The sequence below is a fragment of the Aspergillus fischeri genome, genomic scaffold (assembly GCF_000149645.3).
Source record: "Aspergillus fischeri NRRL 181 1099437636249 genomic scaffold, whole genome shotgun sequence".
Lineage (NCBI taxonomy): Eukaryota > Fungi > Ascomycota > Eurotiomycetes > Eurotiales > Aspergillaceae > Aspergillus > Aspergillus fischeri.
In genome coordinates this window covers 4501178-4520834 of record NW_001509770.1, presented here as the reverse complement: position 1 = coordinate 4520834, position 19657 = coordinate 4501178, and the positions used below count along the sequence as shown (strand labels likewise).

General features: G+C 51.3%; 7 protein-coding genes across 7 annotated transcripts, besides 5 other annotated features; 2 read left to right on the top strand and 5 right to left on the bottom strand.

Moving 5' to 3' along the window:
- Positions 1-224: 224 nt before the first annotated feature.
- Positions 225-1338, bottom strand: NFIA_023080 (uncharacterized protein; the record flags this gene model as incomplete). Its single annotated transcript, XM_001265493.1, has 2 exons — positions 225-948; positions 995-1338. 2 exons carry the CDS (start codon positions 1336-1338, stop codon positions 225-227), a joined length of 1068 nt encoding a protein of 355 aa, XP_001265494.1.
- Positions 613-665: a microsatellite.
- Positions 1048-1080: a microsatellite.
- An 885-nt stretch (positions 1339-2223) lies between the features above and the next one.
- Positions 2224-2352: a microsatellite.
- Positions 2353-2673: 321 nt separating this feature from the next.
- On the bottom strand, positions 2674-5240 carry NFIA_023070 (putative C6 transcription factor; the record flags this gene model as incomplete). The annotated part of the gene is made up of 2 exons (XM_001265492.1): positions 2674-3940; positions 3991-5240. 2 exons carry the CDS (start codon positions 5238-5240, stop codon positions 2674-2676), a joined length of 2517 nt encoding a protein of 838 aa, XP_001265493.1.
- A 291-nt stretch (positions 5241-5531) lies between these two features.
- Positions 5532-5557: a microsatellite.
- A 794-nt stretch (positions 5558-6351) lies between these two features.
- Positions 6352-8153, bottom strand: NFIA_023060 (deoxyribodipyrimidine photo-lyase PHR1; the record flags this gene model as incomplete). The annotated part of the gene is made up of 2 exons (XM_001265491.1): positions 6352-6898; positions 6946-8153. The coding sequence occupies 2 exons, from the start codon at positions 8151-8153 to the stop codon at positions 6352-6354; spliced, it is 1755 nt and encodes a 584-aa protein (XP_001265492.1).
- Positions 8154-9524: 1371 nt separating this feature from the next.
- Positions 9525-10538, top strand: NFIA_023050 (uncharacterized protein; the record flags this gene model as incomplete). The annotated part of the gene is made up of 1 exon (XM_001265490.1): positions 9525-10538. One exon carries the CDS (start codon positions 9525-9527, stop codon positions 10536-10538), a length of 1014 nt encoding a protein of 337 aa, XP_001265491.1.
- Positions 9548-9572: a microsatellite.
- Positions 10539-12143: 1605 nt separating the features above from the next.
- NFIA_023040 (uncharacterized protein) lies at positions 12144-12452 on the bottom strand (the record flags this gene model as incomplete). The annotated part of the gene is made up of 1 exon (XM_001265489.1): positions 12144-12452. One exon carries the CDS (start codon positions 12450-12452, stop codon positions 12144-12146), a length of 309 nt encoding a protein of 102 aa, XP_001265490.1.
- Positions 12453-15695: 3243 nt separating this feature from the next.
- On the top strand, positions 15696-17054 carry NFIA_023030 (glycosyltransferase family 90 protein; the record flags this gene model as incomplete). Its single annotated transcript, XM_001265488.1, has 2 exons — positions 15696-15866; positions 16092-17054. The coding sequence occupies 2 exons, from the start codon at positions 15696-15698 to the stop codon at positions 17052-17054; spliced, it is 1134 nt and encodes a 377-aa protein (XP_001265489.1).
- Positions 17055-18230: 1176 nt separating this feature from the next.
- NFIA_023020 (aromatic alcohol reductase) lies at positions 18231-19289 on the bottom strand (the record flags this gene model as incomplete). Its single annotated transcript, XM_001265487.1, has 2 exons — positions 18231-19169; positions 19218-19289. 2 exons carry the CDS (start codon positions 19287-19289, stop codon positions 18231-18233), a joined length of 1011 nt encoding a protein of 336 aa, XP_001265488.1.
- Between the last annotated feature and the right edge of the window lie 368 nt (positions 19290-19657).

The window sequence follows — 19657 nt, the reverse complement described above, 5'->3', positions numbered from 1 at the left end:
CAATCCGTGATTTTATCCCATCATCGGCTCTCTATCTCATCTCATGAAATAAGCATCAGAGCGAGCAGAGTCGGCGTCGCGGTGCTGTCATCGGCCGGAATCAAATTCCAGCGGACTGGCCGAGGCCGGCGGAGTGAGGGGCATCTCGCCCCTTGCTCTTCTTCAAGGGGTAGAATTCTCCAATAGGAGTAGTAGAAAACCAGACTGCAGCTCTGTGACCAGACTCACACCGGCGCCGGGGCAGGCATCTGAATAAACGCCTCCTTGCTGAATTCCATCGAGAGGTCTCCATCTGCGTAACCATACCCGTACGCACGATCTTGCTGGCTGTATCCATGTCCATACGGATACCCGAAATCCATCGCAGATGCAGAAGCTGACACAGGTGAATCAATGGTAAATCCACCCGTCGGATCGACAGGCAGCCAATTCGCCGTGAAGCGGGTACTGCCGTCGGGCATTTCAAGGGGCGTTAGTGCATCTTCCTCGTCTGCGGCGCTGGCGCGGTGGTTTACCCGGTGGGTGTAAGGTTGAGTAGTGTGGTGGTGAGGACGATGCAGGCGGGGCGGGCGGGGGAAGGAGTCGAGCCTATCGGGCAATTTGTAGAAATGCATGCCCAGGCCCATGCCCAGGCCCATGCCCAGGCCCATGCCCATGCCCATGCCGAGCGAGGGATCCAGGTCGCGGTCGCAGTCCCAGTCGCAGTCTTCGTCTTCCTTGCTTGTAGAACTTGTTGTGCTGGGGGTGCAGGGATCTAGCGATGGGGAGGAGGAGTTCCGGTTTGACGAGGACGATGTTGATGAAAATGAGGATGAAGAAGGGGAGGTGATGCCGGATGGAGTCATAAACAACGCTCGTTGTGTTGCGTCGTGGGATGTGGAGCGGAGGAGGGATAGATCGTCGGGGGTCTTTTTCCCGTGGCCGAGAGTGAGATCGGGGAAGGGAGGTCTATTCAGTCAGTTGAATCCAATCCAGTTGGAGAAAGAAGACTCACACTGAAATGAATTCCATGCCCTGAGCAAACATCTCCATCTCCATCTCCATATCCATTCCCATTCCCATTCCCATTCCCATTCCCATCTCAATTGGCGGTGAATGCGGTTGCGCGTGCATAATCCCTGTTGCTGCTGCTGTTGCTGCCTTTGCCGAAGTTTGCCCGTAAGGCAGACAATTATCCGAGCTGAGCAACGCAAAGTCGCTCTCGCCGCGACCATGAGAAGACAACTCAAAGGCAAGGCTCAAGGCTTCCTCGGTCTGTAGTTCCTGTTGCAACGGCGATGCTTGTCCGATCCCATCGAGGAATTGCCAACTTGTGTAGTCGTAGGGGAGGTCGGTCATGTTGTTTGATCTGTTGTATGTCGACTGTCCGAGTAGTGTCACGGCATCCCAGTAGTAGCAGTAGTAGAAGTCACTGTTATCCTTCTAGTGGTGTAGTGTATACTCCAGACTCATACCATTCAGCAACAGACATAACACATACTCGAAGAAGGGACGGGGACACGCCCTTAATAAATCCTGAACCAACCCATCACCGGCAAAAAACATCACAAGCCAAGGAGTATACTCCGTTACAGACACAAAGAATCAATTATGGGGTAAATAGACTACGAGGAAGCTCTAACCAGGCACGAATCACACTCATCGGCAGCAGCATTGCCCAACTCGGCAAAATAAATTCGAAGCGAGAGCACTTAATCGACAGAATCGACACGGAGCTTCCAAGCTCAACACACCAATCACCACCTTGCAATGGAGCATAGGATCGTCACGCGTGGAGGAGGATCATTTAACCGAGCTGCCTTTCCCCGGATTTCAAACACGGCCAAACGGCTCGAACAGGGACAATCAGAAACACTCATGGGCCGAGTAGAATGCCAAATAATTCGTCTTCTGGCCCGATCCCGGGTCTTGTGCCTTGTAGCTCTGCCGCACTAGCACCAACTGGTCAGCTTCTCCGCATCGGTTAATTGGGGCCTTCGGTTGATTGTTTTTAGCCGAATCTCAGCAACTGCTCGGTCCGGGGGTGGCGATTCTAGCCGAGTGTCTGGGGTAATTTCGTTTTCATATTCAACCGTGACGGGTCTGAATTTTCCGAGATTAAGTTACTGCATGGTGTTTGCTAGTGCTGGAAGGAAGGGCGAAGTCATGACTTGCCAGGTCCGTCATCTTCAAGCGAGAATTTATCCTAGTAGTATTGGCAATAGCTATGCCGAGTAGTACGGGTGAACTGTGAACTGTGAACTGTGAACTGTGAACTGTGAACTGTGAACTGTGAACTGTGAACTGTGAACTGTGAACTGTGAACTGTGAACTGTGAACTGTGAACTGTGAACTGTGAACTGTGAACTGTGATATATACGTTCTATTCATTATAGAGTATACTGCTATGCATTAGACATGTTTGAAGTACATGACACCGCAAGTACCGACGGCAGTTGCAGTTCCATTTGAAACCAACAGAGAATAACGACCAGCGAACTGACTCGCCAGAACTAGTGGAGCCTGTGGCCCCTGCCCCTGCAGATGGCAGCGGTTCCAAGATGCTAGGGCTAAGGCAGTCACTGCCGATCAATCCTAGTGCATCTAGCTAAGGCGAACTGCGGCGGCAAACCTCCGGGCAATCCTCCGCAGGGTTCCTCCTCGACAGTGGAGTCCGGGGAACTCGTGCTAAATTTAGAGTGCCAACCCAGTACCTTTTCGCGTCCACCGGTACAGTGCCAGAACGGCCTTGCGCCGGTGTCGGATCTCGCTGTGGTTGACGGGGCGTCCCCGCGCCTGTGCAACCGCACTCCGCATCACTTGGCGGAAATTCCGCTGGTATTCCGTGTTGAGAGTGACGACGCAGGATTCCGTCGCGCGGATCATCACTTCGCATGCGTTGAGGATGCCCTCCCCCGCCTCTTTTTGTAGTCGCTCCACGATCAACAGGAGAAGAAAACTGCCTTGCAGGAGCTGGATGCCAAAGAAATAGGGCATGAAGCTGATGTCTGGGTCGTAGCGGAGAATCTGGTTGACTGAGTCGGCCGCATCCAAGGCATGCGAGATGGTCGTGGCAAAGGCAGGGGACGAGGTCCAAAAGTCCTTGTCCTCGATGAGTGAGACGGGATCCCACTTGCCAACAAGAAGAATGTGCAATACATGCACCAGATATGATGCGTACGCGATGACGGTCTGAGTATGCCATGAGAACGCTTGGGAAAGAGAAGGTTCGACAGGATGATCGGGGGTGGGTGGAGGATAGGTGGTGGAGAGCGGTGCTTCAGGGACCGCCGTGGTCGCTGCAAAAGTGGTCAGGCTCGCCTTGTAAATCTCGAGCTGCCGCAGCACCTCACTGAGATGAGCGTCCCAGCCGTCCTTCCCGTGTAGTCGGGATCCCAGCATGGGATGATTTCGTGCCTGGTTAAGATCTATCAATTCGCCCGTAATGGTCATCAGCGGTAGAAAGAAGCCAAATATCGAATGATCATGGCAGATAAAGTCAGGGAAAACCCGGCGCTTGTTCTTGTCTCCTGAGATGGGGCAATGCGGTCCGTCCGGCTTGGGGCTGTTGCTGTGCACGTTTCCGGCCTGCCACGAGCCCTCGTCCAGCGGTAGCAGCAGGTCTTCACTCTCGGCATCCAGCAATGCCAGTGGGCGATTGTAGCACAGGGCGAGGTGGCGGTCCATAATGTACAGCAGCCACCAGGTCCGCCGACGTTCCTCCCGGTGCTCTTCGGTGATAGTCGCATGGGGGTCATGGCTACGGTCGCAAACGCAGTTCAAGCTGGGTCGCGTGGGATTCGAGTAATCGAAGAAGGCGCCCGTGTCGACGCCACTCCAGCCGGGCAGCGAGTAGTCAAATGCCGGGCTCGAGCCTTCGGTCTGGCCATCTGCGTTGGGTATCACCTCGATTTCTTGGTTGAGTTTCAATTCTCTGGCGAGAGTGAAAGCGGCGTGCCACCTGGACTAGTCAGTCTCGACGACTCAGCCGGGAAAAGGTGACAAACAAACCATCGCATGCTAGCGGCCTTTTGTTCGCTAGAAGAAATTATGGATGCAACATGTATATAGGTAATCACATCATCCAAGGACCCCGCGGGCCCGACTAGACCGCGATCATCGCCGCTCGATTCAAACGGATGGTGGACGGTGGTGGGAGGACAGTCCGGAGCAACCCCAGTGAATGTCGGATCATTCGCGTTCGAACCCGCTTGCTCCTTAAATGACACGTGAATCAACGGTCGGAGTAATCGGATAGTTAAGGCGCACAGAAATTGACAAATCTTCTTGCGCTGAGGAGGGGAAATGGAGAGTGCAAACGCCCGATCGTCCAGGGCAGCAACCCAGAGCATGCTTGCCAGCAGAGCCGGGCTACTCGGCCGGGGGTTCTCCCGGCTCAGGAATGAGGCCTTGCGAAGGACATAACAATGGATGTGGTGGCACACGGGGTGCATATGCGTGGAAAAGGCGCTCGTAAAGTACAACTCGAGAAGGTCAAAAACCAGCCTCCGCGGTAGATTCGCCTCGAGAAACGGCATGAGCGGCTGTAATACGGGATATTTCAAGGTTGTAGATGAAATACTGGGTGCCCGAGCCGCGCCAGCAGGCTTCGAACCCTGGACAGTCGGAGCACTGTACCCAGCCAGGTCCGCGCCGTTCCAGATGTCCAGCACCCGTGGCAGCGGACCGTCCCCCCAGGCCCCTCCCCCCAGTACTTCGTATGAGTCTGGAGATACATGGGCCGCGGACAGCCACTCCTCCGTCACATTCCCCGTCGGTCCTGGTCTCTGCGCCGGTAAGGACGGATCTGCTTGGGAGCGTCGGTCGTCTATACTATGCGCGGAGACGGTCATCTCGTTCGTCGCCGGCGACCGCTGCTGGAAGGTCGTGGTCGGCGAGGCATGATTCGGCACTGGTGTTGGCGCCGCATCTGCTGGCACCGCCGCTGGGACTGGAGGCTGCACATTAGGAGCCTTGGACAGCTTCTCCATCGATCCGCCGTTCGTGACTGCTGCCGTCTGTTTCGACCGTGCAATCCGCCCTCGTTTCCGTCGTTCGCGCGTAAATTCACAACGGATCTCACTGCGAAGACAGCGCGAACAGGGAAATGCCCGGTCGCATCGTACCCGGCGCGAATGGCATGAGTCGCAGGCTATACGATTTCTCCTCCATCGACGCTTTGCGGTGCTGGACGATTCTTCAAGCGTTCCTGCGGTGTTTGTGCTAATAGGCTGTGCATCCCCCGGCTGGGCAGGATCCATTTCAGGCCGACATCGAGTAGAATAACGCGAGCGGGGGTAGGGTTTGTCTAAGAAAAAGAAAAAAGACAAGGAGTTAGCGGTGGGTCAAAAATGTCCAGCCAGGAGATTTGCGGAGGTGATACCGAGGCACAAAAAGGCGTGCGGTGAGAGCTTCAAAATCTCTCTTGTCAACAGAAGAGGTTCATGAGAATAGATCTTGGTGATGAGAACGATGCATATCCAGTCAGAGATCCACGAAGCGAAGGTTTCGTCAGAGAGAATTGAAGCTGAACAGAAGGGCCGAGTCCGTGTAGGAACTAGGAATTAGGAACTAGGAACTTACGAAGACGCCGACCCGATCGCGGGGGAGACCCCCAAGACAGAGAGCAACTCCGCATCGAATCATCGGCTGACCTCTTTTTTTTTTGCCTGGGATTCTTGGCAATGTGGTCCAAAGTGGAGAAATCGTGTATTGGCAACGGCCAGACCATGATCAGTTGAATTGCAAGAGTAGATGAGCCTAGAGTATGGAGTATGCAGAACGAATACTCGGGACGAGTTTGCAGTTCTTTGCTGCTGGAACGTGGTTGACAACTGCATCCTGTCATCTAAAGACTCCTCTCTCGCCAGCTCAACAACAGTCGTCCCCTGTCTCATCTGCCAGGTTCAGAGTGGATCCTAAGGTACTGAGAAGTCGGTAGTTGGTACTAATATACTCATCCATGATTCCATTGGATGTAAGTTGTAACCATACCTAGTGCCTCTATCCAATGGACAGACATCGAGTGAAACTGAAAAACTTCAATCCAGGATTGTCCGATGTTCCTCCGCTCTATCCAGTGCCATTGACATTATTTACACTCAGTGAATGCTCCTGAAGGATCCTACCTACCGTGGACACAATTGTTGTCCGTACACTCGACCGATCGGTACTGGGGAAATATGCGACCGGCAATAATACCTTAAGAAGACCATGATCAGGAATCCATTGAATATTACAGGTGGAGTATCTCCTCGCTGCGTAAATCTTCAAGTCAGGTACTCGTTGGAAACGACAACTGGAAACATCGAGATAGATACTAATCTATTTCATGATCGTACTAACACGCGAAGAGCTTATTCTAACCCATCGTCATCGTCCATTCTTACAGGCTCGTTTATATCGATGCAATGCCAGGTCCCTACTCTTGGAGTGATCCACCATGGGGCGTGGATACCCATTCTTCTCTGCATTGGCGCCCGCTCCTCGTGCGTAGGGCTCATGTATCGCCGCCTCTTTGATATCACGCAGCTCGGGCACCCATTTTCGTATATACTCTCCATCTGGATCGAACCGTTCGCTCTGACGGAGTGGATTGAAGATTCGAAAGTACGGCTGGGGATCCACGCCTGTACTCGATCCGAATCCCCACCCGCCATGGTTGGACGCAAAGTCCCCATCAATGAGAGTCTCCATAAAGTATCGCTCGCCACGGCGCCAGTCGATAAGCAGATCCTTCGAGAGAAAAGAGGCAACAATCATACGCGTCCGGTTGTGCATCCATTTGTCCTGTTTCACCTGTCGCATGGCGGCGTCCACTATGGGGAAGCCTGTTTTCCCTTCGCACCACGTGGTGAACCTGTCCTCATCATACTCCCATTCCAGGTTGGTGAACTCGGGTTTAAAACATTTGTTCATGCTGCTCATGTGAGATACATTACCAAAAATGGTGAACTGAAGCCTTACCAGATGGATGGCCAATGCACAAGGACATGTCTGTAGAACTCTCGCCAAGCCACCTCACCGATCCAGTGAACCAGACCAGGGTCACCATGCTGCAGGGAACCCTTGTTGGCTCTACGCGCGTGCTCGATTGCCGTTCTCGCGCTGAGCAAGCCAGATGCGAAGTAGGGACTGAGGATTGACGTCGTCTGTCCAGAAACCATATTCCGCGCCTCCGCATAGTCCCTCACCTTCTCTTCCAGGAATGCCTCCAAACGACGCAGCGCCTCATGTTCGCCTGCCGGATATAATTGACCAAGGTGCTGCTTTTCCTCCTCCGACAGCTGCTTGTTCTCCGGTGCCGCTGGAACCTCGCTGTCAAATAATTCCTTAAAGTACTTCCGCGCATCCCCCGGATTCGATCCCGGCTCCTCCGACAGTTCCAGACAGTCAGGATTCTCGTTCAGATAAGCGAGCCACGTGCGGTACCAGGGACTATACACTGCGTACTGTTTACCTTGCTGACTGGTCACCTGTCCGGGGGGGACGACGCATGCATCGTGGGCCGTGTCGAACTTAATTCCGTTCTTCGCACACAGCCTCACCAGCTTCGCCTCGCGTCGCAACTCGTCAACCTCATATTCCAGGTTTGCGTAGAGATGGTTTGCTCCCCACTGCTGACACAGATCTACAATCCGCTGAGGTATATTTTTGCGAATTTCCTGCGTCTCCAGGTACAAGGGGATATCCAGCTCGCTCAAATCGCGCTTTAATTGATGGAGAGTACGCAGGATCAGATCCACCCGGGCCGGACTCAACAGATGAGCCGTCAAATCCTGCGGCGACAGAATATACAACGCGATCAGCGGGATATTATGTTCCTTGGCAGTCTCGTATGCCAACCGCAAGGCGCGATTGTCGTAGAGTCGGAGATCGGATTTGAACCAGTACACCACTGCATTGTTGGCCCTGATGGCCCTACGCTGGTCGGCGGTCTCCTCATAGGCTCGCTGGAGTGTCTCGATCGGTCGTTCCAGCCTTCCATCGTTGTAGGCCTGGCAACGCTCGTTGCTCATTTCCGGCGGATAGAATTCTCGCAACACGATGCCAAAGTCCTCGGCCTGTTGCGCATTGGGATGCGGACGTGACAGGTCCAGCTTTTCACGTTTGCTGGGTTGTTGTGCTGTGCCATTGCTGCTTGGGGCTGCGGTCTTGCGTTTCTGAGGGGCCATTCTTCTGCGCGAGTAGAGACATATGTTACTTGTGTTTCTTTAATACTTTGGCCGATCATTGCATCAAGGGTTGATTGGACTGGCCACGATCGATCTGATCTGTTCCAATCGAGGGGTCCGATCGCACGGTCCTATCTAAGGTCAAGATCCATGGTTCGTATGAAATTGTTTCCGTGGGTTTTCTGTAGGGACCAACCTATGGCCTCCGAGCTTTGGGGGTGCATTCGGTCTTCCTTGCATAGTCGGTGAGGCGCGTCATGCCCATGCCACTTTTGAGTCCTGTCGGATTATCATCAATTTTAATACGAAGAGTGGCCTTTAGATGTGCTTCTGCATTATAGATGTAGAACGGGTCTGGCCTATCATCGGGGTAATATTTCTCTTACGTCTATGCGTATATCGCCAACTACAGAGTAGATATGGAGAGGTACCTGAAAATACATAATCTATTCAGCTATTACCTCCATTATCCCAATAGACCACTTTCCCAGATAATGGCACTGCATGTCCATTCTCCATTAACCACTTTATTAAAGGAAAAAGAAAAAAGAAAAAGGAACTAGCCTCTCATTCATCGAATCCACACATAGAGAGACATTTAGACCATTGACTCCTAGTGCCACACGTCTTGTGCAGATCATCACTTGGACAAAGGAATGTACGTTTGTCTTGGAGATCCAGACCTGTCGGTCGCAATTGACATATCAACTTCATCCAAATAGCCAGTTTACAAGTTCACTGATATTTTGCGCATGCCCCTTGCGGAATTAATTTCTAGGAACAGCAGGGAGACGTCGGAATGAAGTCGAGACACAAGGTTTCTATGACTTCATCACTTCCACCGCCAAGTCTATACTCCCGATGATCTTCGCCCTACATCCCCTGTTTCTTTCAAGGTCTCGCGTAGTTGCCTTCTTAAGGATCAGAGTTGTTTGAGTTCCATATTCATTTGTGCAACGGGGAAAAGACCCCAATACAGAATTCCCGATTTCAGCCAGAGCTGCTGTACTTGGTTGCGCAGATCTGTCGCCCTTGCATCCTCCTATCATGCTGCACAGCTCCCCATATAAAGTTGCAAGACACCCATTGAACTCGGTCTCCTTGTAGAATCTGATCTGGTCCGCGTAAGCATTCTCGGCGAGACGGGAATTCAAATACCTCACGGGGTGCTTGTCCCATATTACTTGATTTCCTTACCAAGTCGACTTACCAGTGAGGGAAAAGGCACAGAATGGACGACAAAGTTACCTGTCATATCTTATATAAGGGCCACAGTATCGCCAGTGTCAGTTTGTCATCCTGAGAATCTATCAAGTTCTCTGGATTCCATATCTAAACGACACAGGCACCCAACATGGGTGCCTCTTCCCAATGGCATCCACGCCACCAACATCAACCGCAACCGCAACCGCAACCGCATCCTCGCATCACTTTCCCGATGACTCCGTCCTTCAGTATATCCACATCGGACAGACGCAGAAATATGTCTTCTCGGCTTTTGCCGGCGTGGTCTGGTACAACGCGATCGAGCTCATCGTCCTCTGCTTGACCACCTTCAAACGCTACCATGGTTGCTACTTCTGGTCCCTCCTCCTCGCCTCCATCAGCCTCATCACGCACGTCGTCGGCTACTTTTTCTTCTTCTTTCTCTCCACAACCGTTACCCCCTATGTCGCCGTCTCCCTCATCATCCCGAGCTGGTGCACCATGGTCACCGGCCACTCGCTCGTCCTCTGGTCACGTCTGCACCTCGTCCTGCAGAAACCAAATATCCTCCGCGCCATCTTAGCCATGATCATCGTCAACGCCATCACCATGCAAGTCCCCATCACCGTGTTACTCTTCGGTGCCGTCTCTCCCCACGCGAAGCTCTTCACAGCGGGATACGAGGTCATGGAGCGGATCCAGCTGATCGTCTTCGCGGTACAAGAGTGCATCATCTCGAGCCTCTACGTGTACGAGACAATCAAGATGCTCCGCCTGCGGCCACCGGAAGCGCGGCACCGACGGATCCTGTTACAGCTCCTCGTCATCAATATCGTGATTCTCGTGCTGGACGTCGCCGTCGTCGGGACCGAGTATGCGGGCTACTATGCCGTGCAGGTGATGTTCAAGCCCGTGGCGTACAGCATCAAGTTCAAGCTCGAGTATGCGATTCTCGGGCGGTTGATCCAGGTCGCTAAGGGGGGGTCCCTCGAGCGCGAGCAGGTCTCGTCGAGCGTGCAGGGCTTTCACTCGGATCCGTCGGAGCAGACGGCCACGGTGGGGAGCGTGAGTCTGACTCCCTCGCGACCGACTCCCGAGAGTACAGGAACGGGTATGTCGTATATCCGTGATGAGGATACATATGCGTCGATGAGGTTTCATGAGAGGCGGACGCTTTGATCGATTGCCTAGGTAGATTGTGGACTGTAATATAGCTGTACTAGATACCAAGATCTATGACATAATGTATGATCTATTTTTGCTGCATAATGTGAGCTCGAATGATGGTATAAGTCTATCCATATATAAACGGGTGGACATAACGAAGTAACCATACCATCAAAGGAACATCTCAAGTGTTACTGGGGAGATCATCAAGCATCAAGCGATCAACATCCGAAGACAGCATTCGAGCAGATGAGAGCATGCTATCAGAAGAGAGTATGCAGTGAAGAAGTCATGCATGTCAGTTCTATTGCATCCAAAGCCAATACATTGTTCATCCACCTATACCTAATTGGAGCTTTTGTCCACTTGCCTGCCTATAAAGTCGTACACATTCCTTTCCGAGTTTTGGCTTCAGCCACAACATGTTACAAACGCTTACTCTTTGCCATCTTCTGTGATATTGATTGGTTGAGAGGTTCAGATACATGTACCCGTTCAGTCTTCGCATCCGAATGTTACTCCATCCTATAATCAGAGTCAACCCAGGGTAAATTAACTTTACCCGAGCTCTTTTCGAGAACTGTTCACCTGAGCCCCGCTGCACCAGCGACCATCATCAACATCACCTCTCGGCAAGTCACTACGTCGATGAGAGTTTCAGCTCGTACCGGTCAGCAAACTGGCCACCTCGCAGTTCAATCCGTCTGTCAATGCTAAACATCCACATATCACTAGTGTTAGTCTTCACCCGGACATCGCCCTTGCATACATGGGTGGAAGCGTCTCTTGGCTAGCCGTTCACGAAAGATCCGGCGGACCTATGTAGTGGCACGGCCGTCTGGCTAGCGAGCGGTTCCTGTTGGGGAGATATGTAGCTGCGACTTGGGATATGGAGGAGCCGGAGGCGAGGGGAGAGATGATTCCTGGGGAGAATCTGCTTATTGTTCGTTTCGATGGGAGCTTTGGGAGTAATTGATTGATGTCTGGTAGGCATGTGTTGATGCCAGGCGATGTTTGTATCGACTGATATTGTAACGCAGGATCGCATTTGGCGTGCAAAAATTAATTGGATATGTCAAGTATGGAGTCCTTTACATGGGCAATTGGCCTACTAATGTAAGAGTTGCCCTTCTGGGTATGTATACGGCCATCTATATTTAGCGAGTGAATCATACTTCAGACTCTCTGTTCACAGAAGTAGGTCTACATAGCTTGAGCGAAGACTAAGTTCAACTATGGGCTCATATATGAACTAGTGGATCTTCTGACGGAGGGCAAAGGGCGAAGGGAGAGTAGGCGTGTATACTTAAGTGATGAACAACCTCTTTCTGGTCCAAGGTCATTCTTTTCTTTCATTCCATTTCATTTCATCAGGCAAACGAGATCAGCCTACATACATGTGTATTGACTGGCATATCCATGTAAACAAGCTGATAGTAAAGAGTGACAACATGTATGAACGCGCAATCCTGTACTTGATGCCTTCCGCTCACTTCCCCTTACAAACCAACAAATCATCCCGAGCATATCGGAGCACACTATTTGTCTTGAGTTCAGGAACGAGTGGACATCAATTACTGTGCATGTCACATCAGAGCCCGAGGGCCATCTCAGTGTCTAGATGGACGCCGCGGCAGTTGGAAGAGCAACGATGGTCTTGATATAGTCCACCTCGGTCTCCTCCAGAGCAAGACCGGGATAGTCACAGTCGGACGACCCGCCGCAGCATCTGCGAAAGTTGGAGAGATGCTCCGAGATGGATCCCGCCTGGCAATCGTTGCCATAGCGGAAGATGCCGCGGAGCTGGTCACAGCAGGAATGGGTACGTCCGTCGTCACGGTTGCCGTTCACGTAGCATTTGCAGGCCAGCGAGGGTGCGGTGAGGAGGGCAGCAATGGCCACGCTAACAATGGAGGAGAATTGCATCTTGATGGTGGAATGAGGACCTGCTGAGGAATTCTGGAAGTTTGATTGCGGTTTCTTGGTTTGAGTTGATGGGGAGAAGAATCGATAGCAGTAGCAGACCTGATGGGGGTTTTTATACTTCACGATGAGTGGGATGTTGGGTTTCAGCCCGCCCTGTCAGTCATGAACTTGCTTGAGCCCGGTGATTTTCTTCGTCAGACGCAACAATGCGGCATCATAGTCCGTCTCTCCGACGGTGAAATCGTGAAGGATTCGCTGCAGTCAGCTCTGCATGCTGAATTGATTCGAATCCAGCCCTTGTATACTGTTGGATACACAAGTCATCATTTGTCTCTCTCCTGCAGACCTGAATGAGGGGGTTTGTCCCTAGTGTGTATACATACATGCAGTCATTCTGCTTGCCTCTGTGGCCAACATGGCGGTTCTTCAGGTCTCCCAGGGCCGCTTCATTCTGGCGCTAATAGGCGAAGTCTCGTTCAAACTCATCCAGCACACAGCTTGTGAGGTTCACTGTGAGCGTAACGAAAGCCAGAGAAAGTGTCTTCAACTTCGTTCATACCTCTGTAGAGGACGTACATTGTTGTCTCGATATCCCATCCACTATTGACTGAAGGATCAGAACCAACAAGAAAGCAATGCACTATTCATCCAATTGGTCAGACAGCAAACCCATATGGGCAGTCCAGAAATGCATTCGCAGGGTTTCTGTGCAGGTCAATAATGGACTTTTAATGAAGTCTTCATGTATATTGCTCCTTTGCCCCCGGAGCGCCGGACGTTCTTCGCTGGGTATCCCGGAGCACTCAAGGTACCTTGTAAACCACAGATGTACCTATATCAGGCATTTTCAATGACACATTTGAACAGGCATGACATCTAGACCTCTGTAGATGGTGGTCTGACAGCATTCACTTAGTATCTCGCTCTTGAGGCACTGTATGCACAGAGTTCTGACAGAGAACATTACCCCGCCGTAATGTCTACAATCTGCAGCTGTTGCCTGTCTGGTTGACGCTTCCTATGCTCTCCTTCGCATGTAGCCCTGTGTCTCTAGGCCTTTAGGCCACATATATGCGACAGAGATTGCGAAGCAGTTAGCTCTGAAGAACTCCAGTCCCAGCATTGTGTTATGTTATTGAAAACGGCACACTCAGAGTCGTCTCATGGAACGCATAGAATTGGACGGCCCAGAACATTGCCCAAACCGAGGCTGACCGGATCAATGATCTGTTCTGACAACAGCAGGGATCTCTGTTATTATTATGGCTAGGCGCGGCTTAGTACTCCCTAATCACAGTGGAGCTCTGACACCAGTCCCTGAGTGCCAAGAGGTAGCATTTACTAGTGTTTCCACCTACAGCGACTGTCCACCAATCCCTTTGACAAAGGATGCGTTAGTGTCTCACCTTTCTCGCTGTGGTTGGTGGTGCCTTTAGCTGCTGGTTGGACGCCTTAACAAGGTCTTTAGAGCGGAGGTGAGAAGCTTTTCCTGTAGCATCGATCAGAAGCTGTACAGAGCACAGTCTCACTCAGCCTACACCTCCGTCTAATATGGGGCAATGCCGTCGAAAACACGCAAGGATTGTTCCTGTCAGTAGTACCAGTCCGTTGCAGGTGGATAGAAGTGATGCCCGTAAGTAAGGGTACCTTATGGAAGCCCTAAAATGAAAAATGAACGATTGGTGGAAGCTATCCGGGGACTTCCAGCTCCAATTTCAATGGCCAACCGGAATGATGAATTGATGATTGACATGGACACTAGCAGGACGGACCGTCGGTGGCTTGAAAGAAACTGACCATGGCGGCTATAACTGCTTTGGATTGTGAAACGATTTGGGGCCTAAACTGCTGTTGCTGGACCCTGTTGCGTGGAAATAATGGACCGAGAGTATTGCTTGTCAGCATGCTGGATTATCTCAACATCAGCGTGCCTCTTGAGTCGGCACGGCTGGTGCTTATAATGACCATGATGATATGATTATGAGCTACGCATACAGCTCTCTGAGATTGTGACAATGTGGAAATCGCCATTTCAGCGCATTGATCCAATCACCCAGTTAGCAGGTGCCGCGATATTGAGCAGCCTCCTGAGGCAACATCTGTTCACAAGGGAAAATGAACTCTTGTCTGAGGTTCTTTCGTGGATGATATTGCCCGCCATCCACCATTATTGGGGAAGCTCACGGGCTCGCAGCTGCTCGAGGGCAACATTACCAGGGCCACTAGAGCATACACCTGCATCTGGTGTATCCTTGTGGGCAGTTGCTCTGGCCCTGTCTTCAGCGTCTCTCTATCAAGCAGAATATGGAATAATTGCTTTTTTTGTAAACCACTTACTCCTTCCTGAACTGACGAAGACTCTGAAGCTAACTTCGTCTTGATATTGCAGCCAGCATTGAGTCCGCTGTTGGCTGCAGTGCAAACATACATCGAACAAGGTGGGATTCAGGCGGGGTTAAGAGCTGCATCAGGCCAAGACAGAGTCTGGATCACAGCTTTTATCGCTGTGCTCTGTATAATCACGCTGACCAACTGGGATCTCCAAGCCAGTGCGCTGTCGGGGATTCCAGTGGTGGGACTGCTGGTCATTTACCTCACTTTGACGCGGCCGACCAAGTCTGGCAAGAGCACTTCGCACCGTAGACCCATTGCTACTGGGCTTATCATACGTCCGCTTGCATTCCGTGTGGTGGTCACTCTGTTGGCTGTACTAGGCGTGGAAATTGCGCTTTTTGGGCCCCCGAGGACCACTATTGTGGGCACCATCTTTCCAGGAGTCGCTAAATCATTGATGTGGCATTTCATCCTGCAAGCAGTATGTTCTCTCACAGCTATTCTATTATCAATGCTCACTAGTGTCAGGCTGAACATTGTTCCTGGTCAGTCACTGCGGCCATAGGGACATTTAGCATTGTGGCCACCAGGAATCCATTCATCTTGACCTCGGATATTCAGGCATTCTCGCATCTTATCGCATCATTATTTGCCCTAGGGCAGGTTATCTCCTTTCTGCCGGATAAGGCGAAATGCAAATCCGCCCTCTGGATATGCATTGTCGTCTATTTAGTCCCATACCTATTCAACAATTACTCCATCCACGTTGCAAAGTCTTCAGTGATACAATCCTCCACACATCCGATCAACCTACTCATACAAGATGCCAAGGCCAATTTTCAAGCCTTGCTCGAAAGACAGTCAAACAGTTATGCCGCTGCCTGTGAGGAATATCGCCGCCGCTACGGCATGGAACCACCGCCAGGGTTTGAAAGCTGGTATAATTTCGCCAAAGCACATCAATCACCGATCATCGATGACTTCGACGTTATTTACGACAGAATATCCCCGTTCTGGAGTATCAGCGGGTCCGAGGTTACTGAAACGATCAATCGTTTACAAGATACGCTGAACAGTGATGTATGGGTTTGTACGTTCTCGGCTGCAGAAGCAAGGACGAGTTGCAACCATCCTCACCGCAGCGTGGATAGAAATATCCAAGGATTCCTTAACACGGTACTGGCAGATCTACGTGGCCTTCTACCTGATATTAGATTTCTTGTCAATCACCTCGATGAGCCCAGGGTTCTATTACCGCCGTCCTCTGAGAGGTCTGAATCATTCAACATGACGAACTATTCGAAGCGACCTGTCTGGGATACAGTGACCAAATCGTGTCCCTCGGAGGAAAGAAAGAAAGCCGACAGACCGAAGGTGCAAACCTTTGGTCTCCCGTTCGTGACTGACCATCACTCGACAATAGACCTATGCCGCCATCCCGACTACCGTGAATCACACGGCCTATTGATCAGCCCTACATCATTCCCGTTGATCGAAGGTCTGGTTCCTATACTGTCCACCGGCTCGCTGTCGACAATGGGAGATATCCTGTATCCCAGCCCCGCCTATCTTGAGCCGGAATTCGAATATGTAGAGGCCAAGGATATCAGCTGGGACTCCAAACACAACAATCTCTACTGGGCGGGCTCAACCACTGGTGGCTTTGCGGTGAACGATGACTGGAAAAGCTTCCACCGAGAGCGATTTGTCAAGCTAGCACAGAATCTGGGAAACGGTCTCCATTCCTATCTTCGGGAAGGCAAAGGCGTGGTCAACATAGTGAAATCGTCCTTCCTAAACAGCAGACTATTCGACGTTGCCTTTACCCGAATTCTCCAATGCGAGACACACTATTGCCGAGACCAACGAGCCCTCTTCCGAACCAAACCATGGGCCGACAAGGACGAAGCCTTGCGTTCGCGTCTGGTATTTGACATTGACGGCAATGGTATCAGTGGCCGGTACTACAAACTGCTGGCGTCGAAGTCGGCGCCGCTCAAACAGACGCTTCTGCGAGAATGGCACGATGACCGTCTTATGCCGTGGGTTCATTACATTCCCGTCAGCCAGAGCATGGTGGAGCTGCCTGAAATGGTCATGTATTTCACCTCTGAGGATGGGCAGAAACGAGCCCGGGAGATTGCCGAGCAGGGGCAGGAATGGTTTTCAAAGGCCTTTCGTAAAGAGGATATGACTATTTATATGTATCGGGTTTTGCTTGAGCTGGCGAGACTCCAAGATCCAAAGAGGCCTCCAAACGAGAGCTGAACCAGGACTGACTTCGTTGTCGAGTACACTTGATTCCTTTCTTTATATATGCACCTTGGCTTATACCCAATTGGAAAGATTGTACTTGGATCGAACAATGAGCCCGAGGCCGTAAATGCTTATGGATAGATCTGAAGTCTTGGGCACAATACATATGCTAGTTTCCCATTCTGAGCTGAAAACCAGAAGTGTGTGGCATTGAGTGGTAGTGCGTGTCCCAAAAGACCCTGGCAACGCTCCACCTATACAACAGGAAACACGCGCGAATTGAATCTGAGAGTGAGAGGCAGCTAGCGTAGTAGCGTACCCCATAAAGTATCGTGTCTGTCTAACGACCAATGGTCTTCTGGGGCTCTCCTGAGCTTTAGGCTACTAAGTTACATTGCTTCCCTACATTGCCTGATGCATCGACCCACCTAATACCTGAAACAGAAACCAGATAACCCTAGTCATTCTCATGTGAAATAAGCATAGCCTCAATTTAGGCAGGGATCTTGTACTGTACCTAGTGGGGGCCCATTACAGTTGGTTTTTACTGTTCTTCTATAGGACATGTTTCACCTTGTTAGTATCCTGCTTACTGTGTAGACCTGACCTGGTCGCAGACTTGCTTGGATAGGTATATGCTGGCCAACACTTTGAGCTTGACCGCTAATACAATTTTGTGCTCACAAATGTGCTACACTACACTGTGAGCCTCAATGCTTGAGCAATGCTTGCTGCTTCCATGTCCTCAAAGCTGAGCGTCTCCTGCAGACTGCTACGCAATGACTATTTCGCCGATTTACCGCCGCCATTGATTGATCGCTAGCTTCATAATCTGCTCTGTATTTTGACGACCTTGGAGTTGTTTTATATCTATCACCCGCTCACTATGGTCGATAGCCTTCAGACACATCCACTGTGTCAAGACCAGCACGCCAGATCTTCGTAGCAAGCACGCACTGGAACAATGAGCTTGGGCTCGTGTGTAAGTCTCTAATCCCTCGCTCGCCTGCGCAAACAATTCTAGGTAGATACCAAGCGTTCCATGCTAGTATGTCCCTATTCAAATGTCGGCGAGATGGATACTTTCTAGTTCAAGATGTTCACAGCCTTGACAGATCATAGATTGACCATAAACTTATAAAGAACATATATCAACACACACAACTTCACCACCGGTCAGCAGCGAGATCAAAAGTAAGAATAACCTGCCTCAAACATCTCCTTCGCATGCTTGGTCCGCTCATCGAGATCCTCCTTAGGCAGTCCAAGCACATCATTATCCAGCCCCCGACTGCTCTCATAGTCACCGCCTCCATTCGGATAAAAGACCCGCGCATACATGGCCTGCGCAAAGCCGTAACGATCACCCTTTTGCATCCTCTCAATACCCCGCTGATACCGCTCAGCGCTGGGTTCATACTCAATCGTCCAATCCTCCTCCTTATCCCCGGTAACCCTCTTCCAGCTCTCAAACATATCCCTCTGGCTGACCAGGAAGCTCGAGATGAACAGTGGCCTGTTCGCCCAGCCACTCACCGTGGGGCTCTTATCATTCTCATCCTCCGGCAACTCCTTGAACTTTAAGAAAGCCGCAACAGCCCGCCCGCACTGCTCCCACGTACTCACATTAATCTTGACCGTTCCCTCATCATAAAACGTAACCTTCTTCTCCTTGAAGTCAAACCCAAACCACTCCGGCCCAGTCGACAAGCTAAACTCGTACCAGAAGCCACAAACCAGCGCCACCCACGCCGAGACACCAGTTGCTTCGATCTCGGCACAAGCCTGCCGCACCGGCTCCCCGCCCAGCATCTCCTTCCGCAGTTTCTCATTCGTGATATCGCAGCCGTAGCAGTTCGGCATCACGTACGGGACCCCCGCTTTCGCAGCAGCCTGGATAAGCTTGCTCTGCGTGTCCTTTGGCGCAGTGACGTTCATCGTAATAATGAGGAACTGCTGGTTTTGCAGGGCTGCAACCAGAGTAGACTCGTCATTGTAGTCGACAGTGACGGTGAGGACGCCCGCGGGGAGGGTGTTTTTGCTGTCTGCGCGCGTGAGCGCGGTTATGGTGTGTTGGCCTGTCTGGAGGAGTTCCTGGGTGATGTATTTGCCTACCGTGCCGCCGGCCTGGTGGCAATGTTAGTGAGGTCTTGGAGGAGGATGAAGCGGACTTACGCCGACGATGGCGACACGCTCGATGCGGTTAGCGAAGCCAGACGGCTGGTCTTTGGCGTACTTCTGGGCCATGTTGTCAAGTTCCTGTATCAGGTGCGATGAGTTTGAATAGCTTGTTCTGGAGTGTCGTTCTGGGGGTCATCTTGAAGGCCGGCCATACAGTTTATATGTCTTAGAGCAGGGGCTATAAGACCGTTCGGGAACCGGTCGACTCACGGAGATAATAGAGATGGGAGAAAGTAAAGCCGATAGCTACAAGCAGCTGTTTGATTTGGCCCGCATAATAGCTGTTGGTCTGCTGGTGCTCATTCTCTGGCAAGACCGCGGAAATAACGGAGTTAGGGCTGGTCCACGCAATTAATGGCATTGACGATTTTAAAAGAAGGTCGGAGGATAAGAACCCGACATACCGATCATCATTTTGCTCATGAAGTAATAGA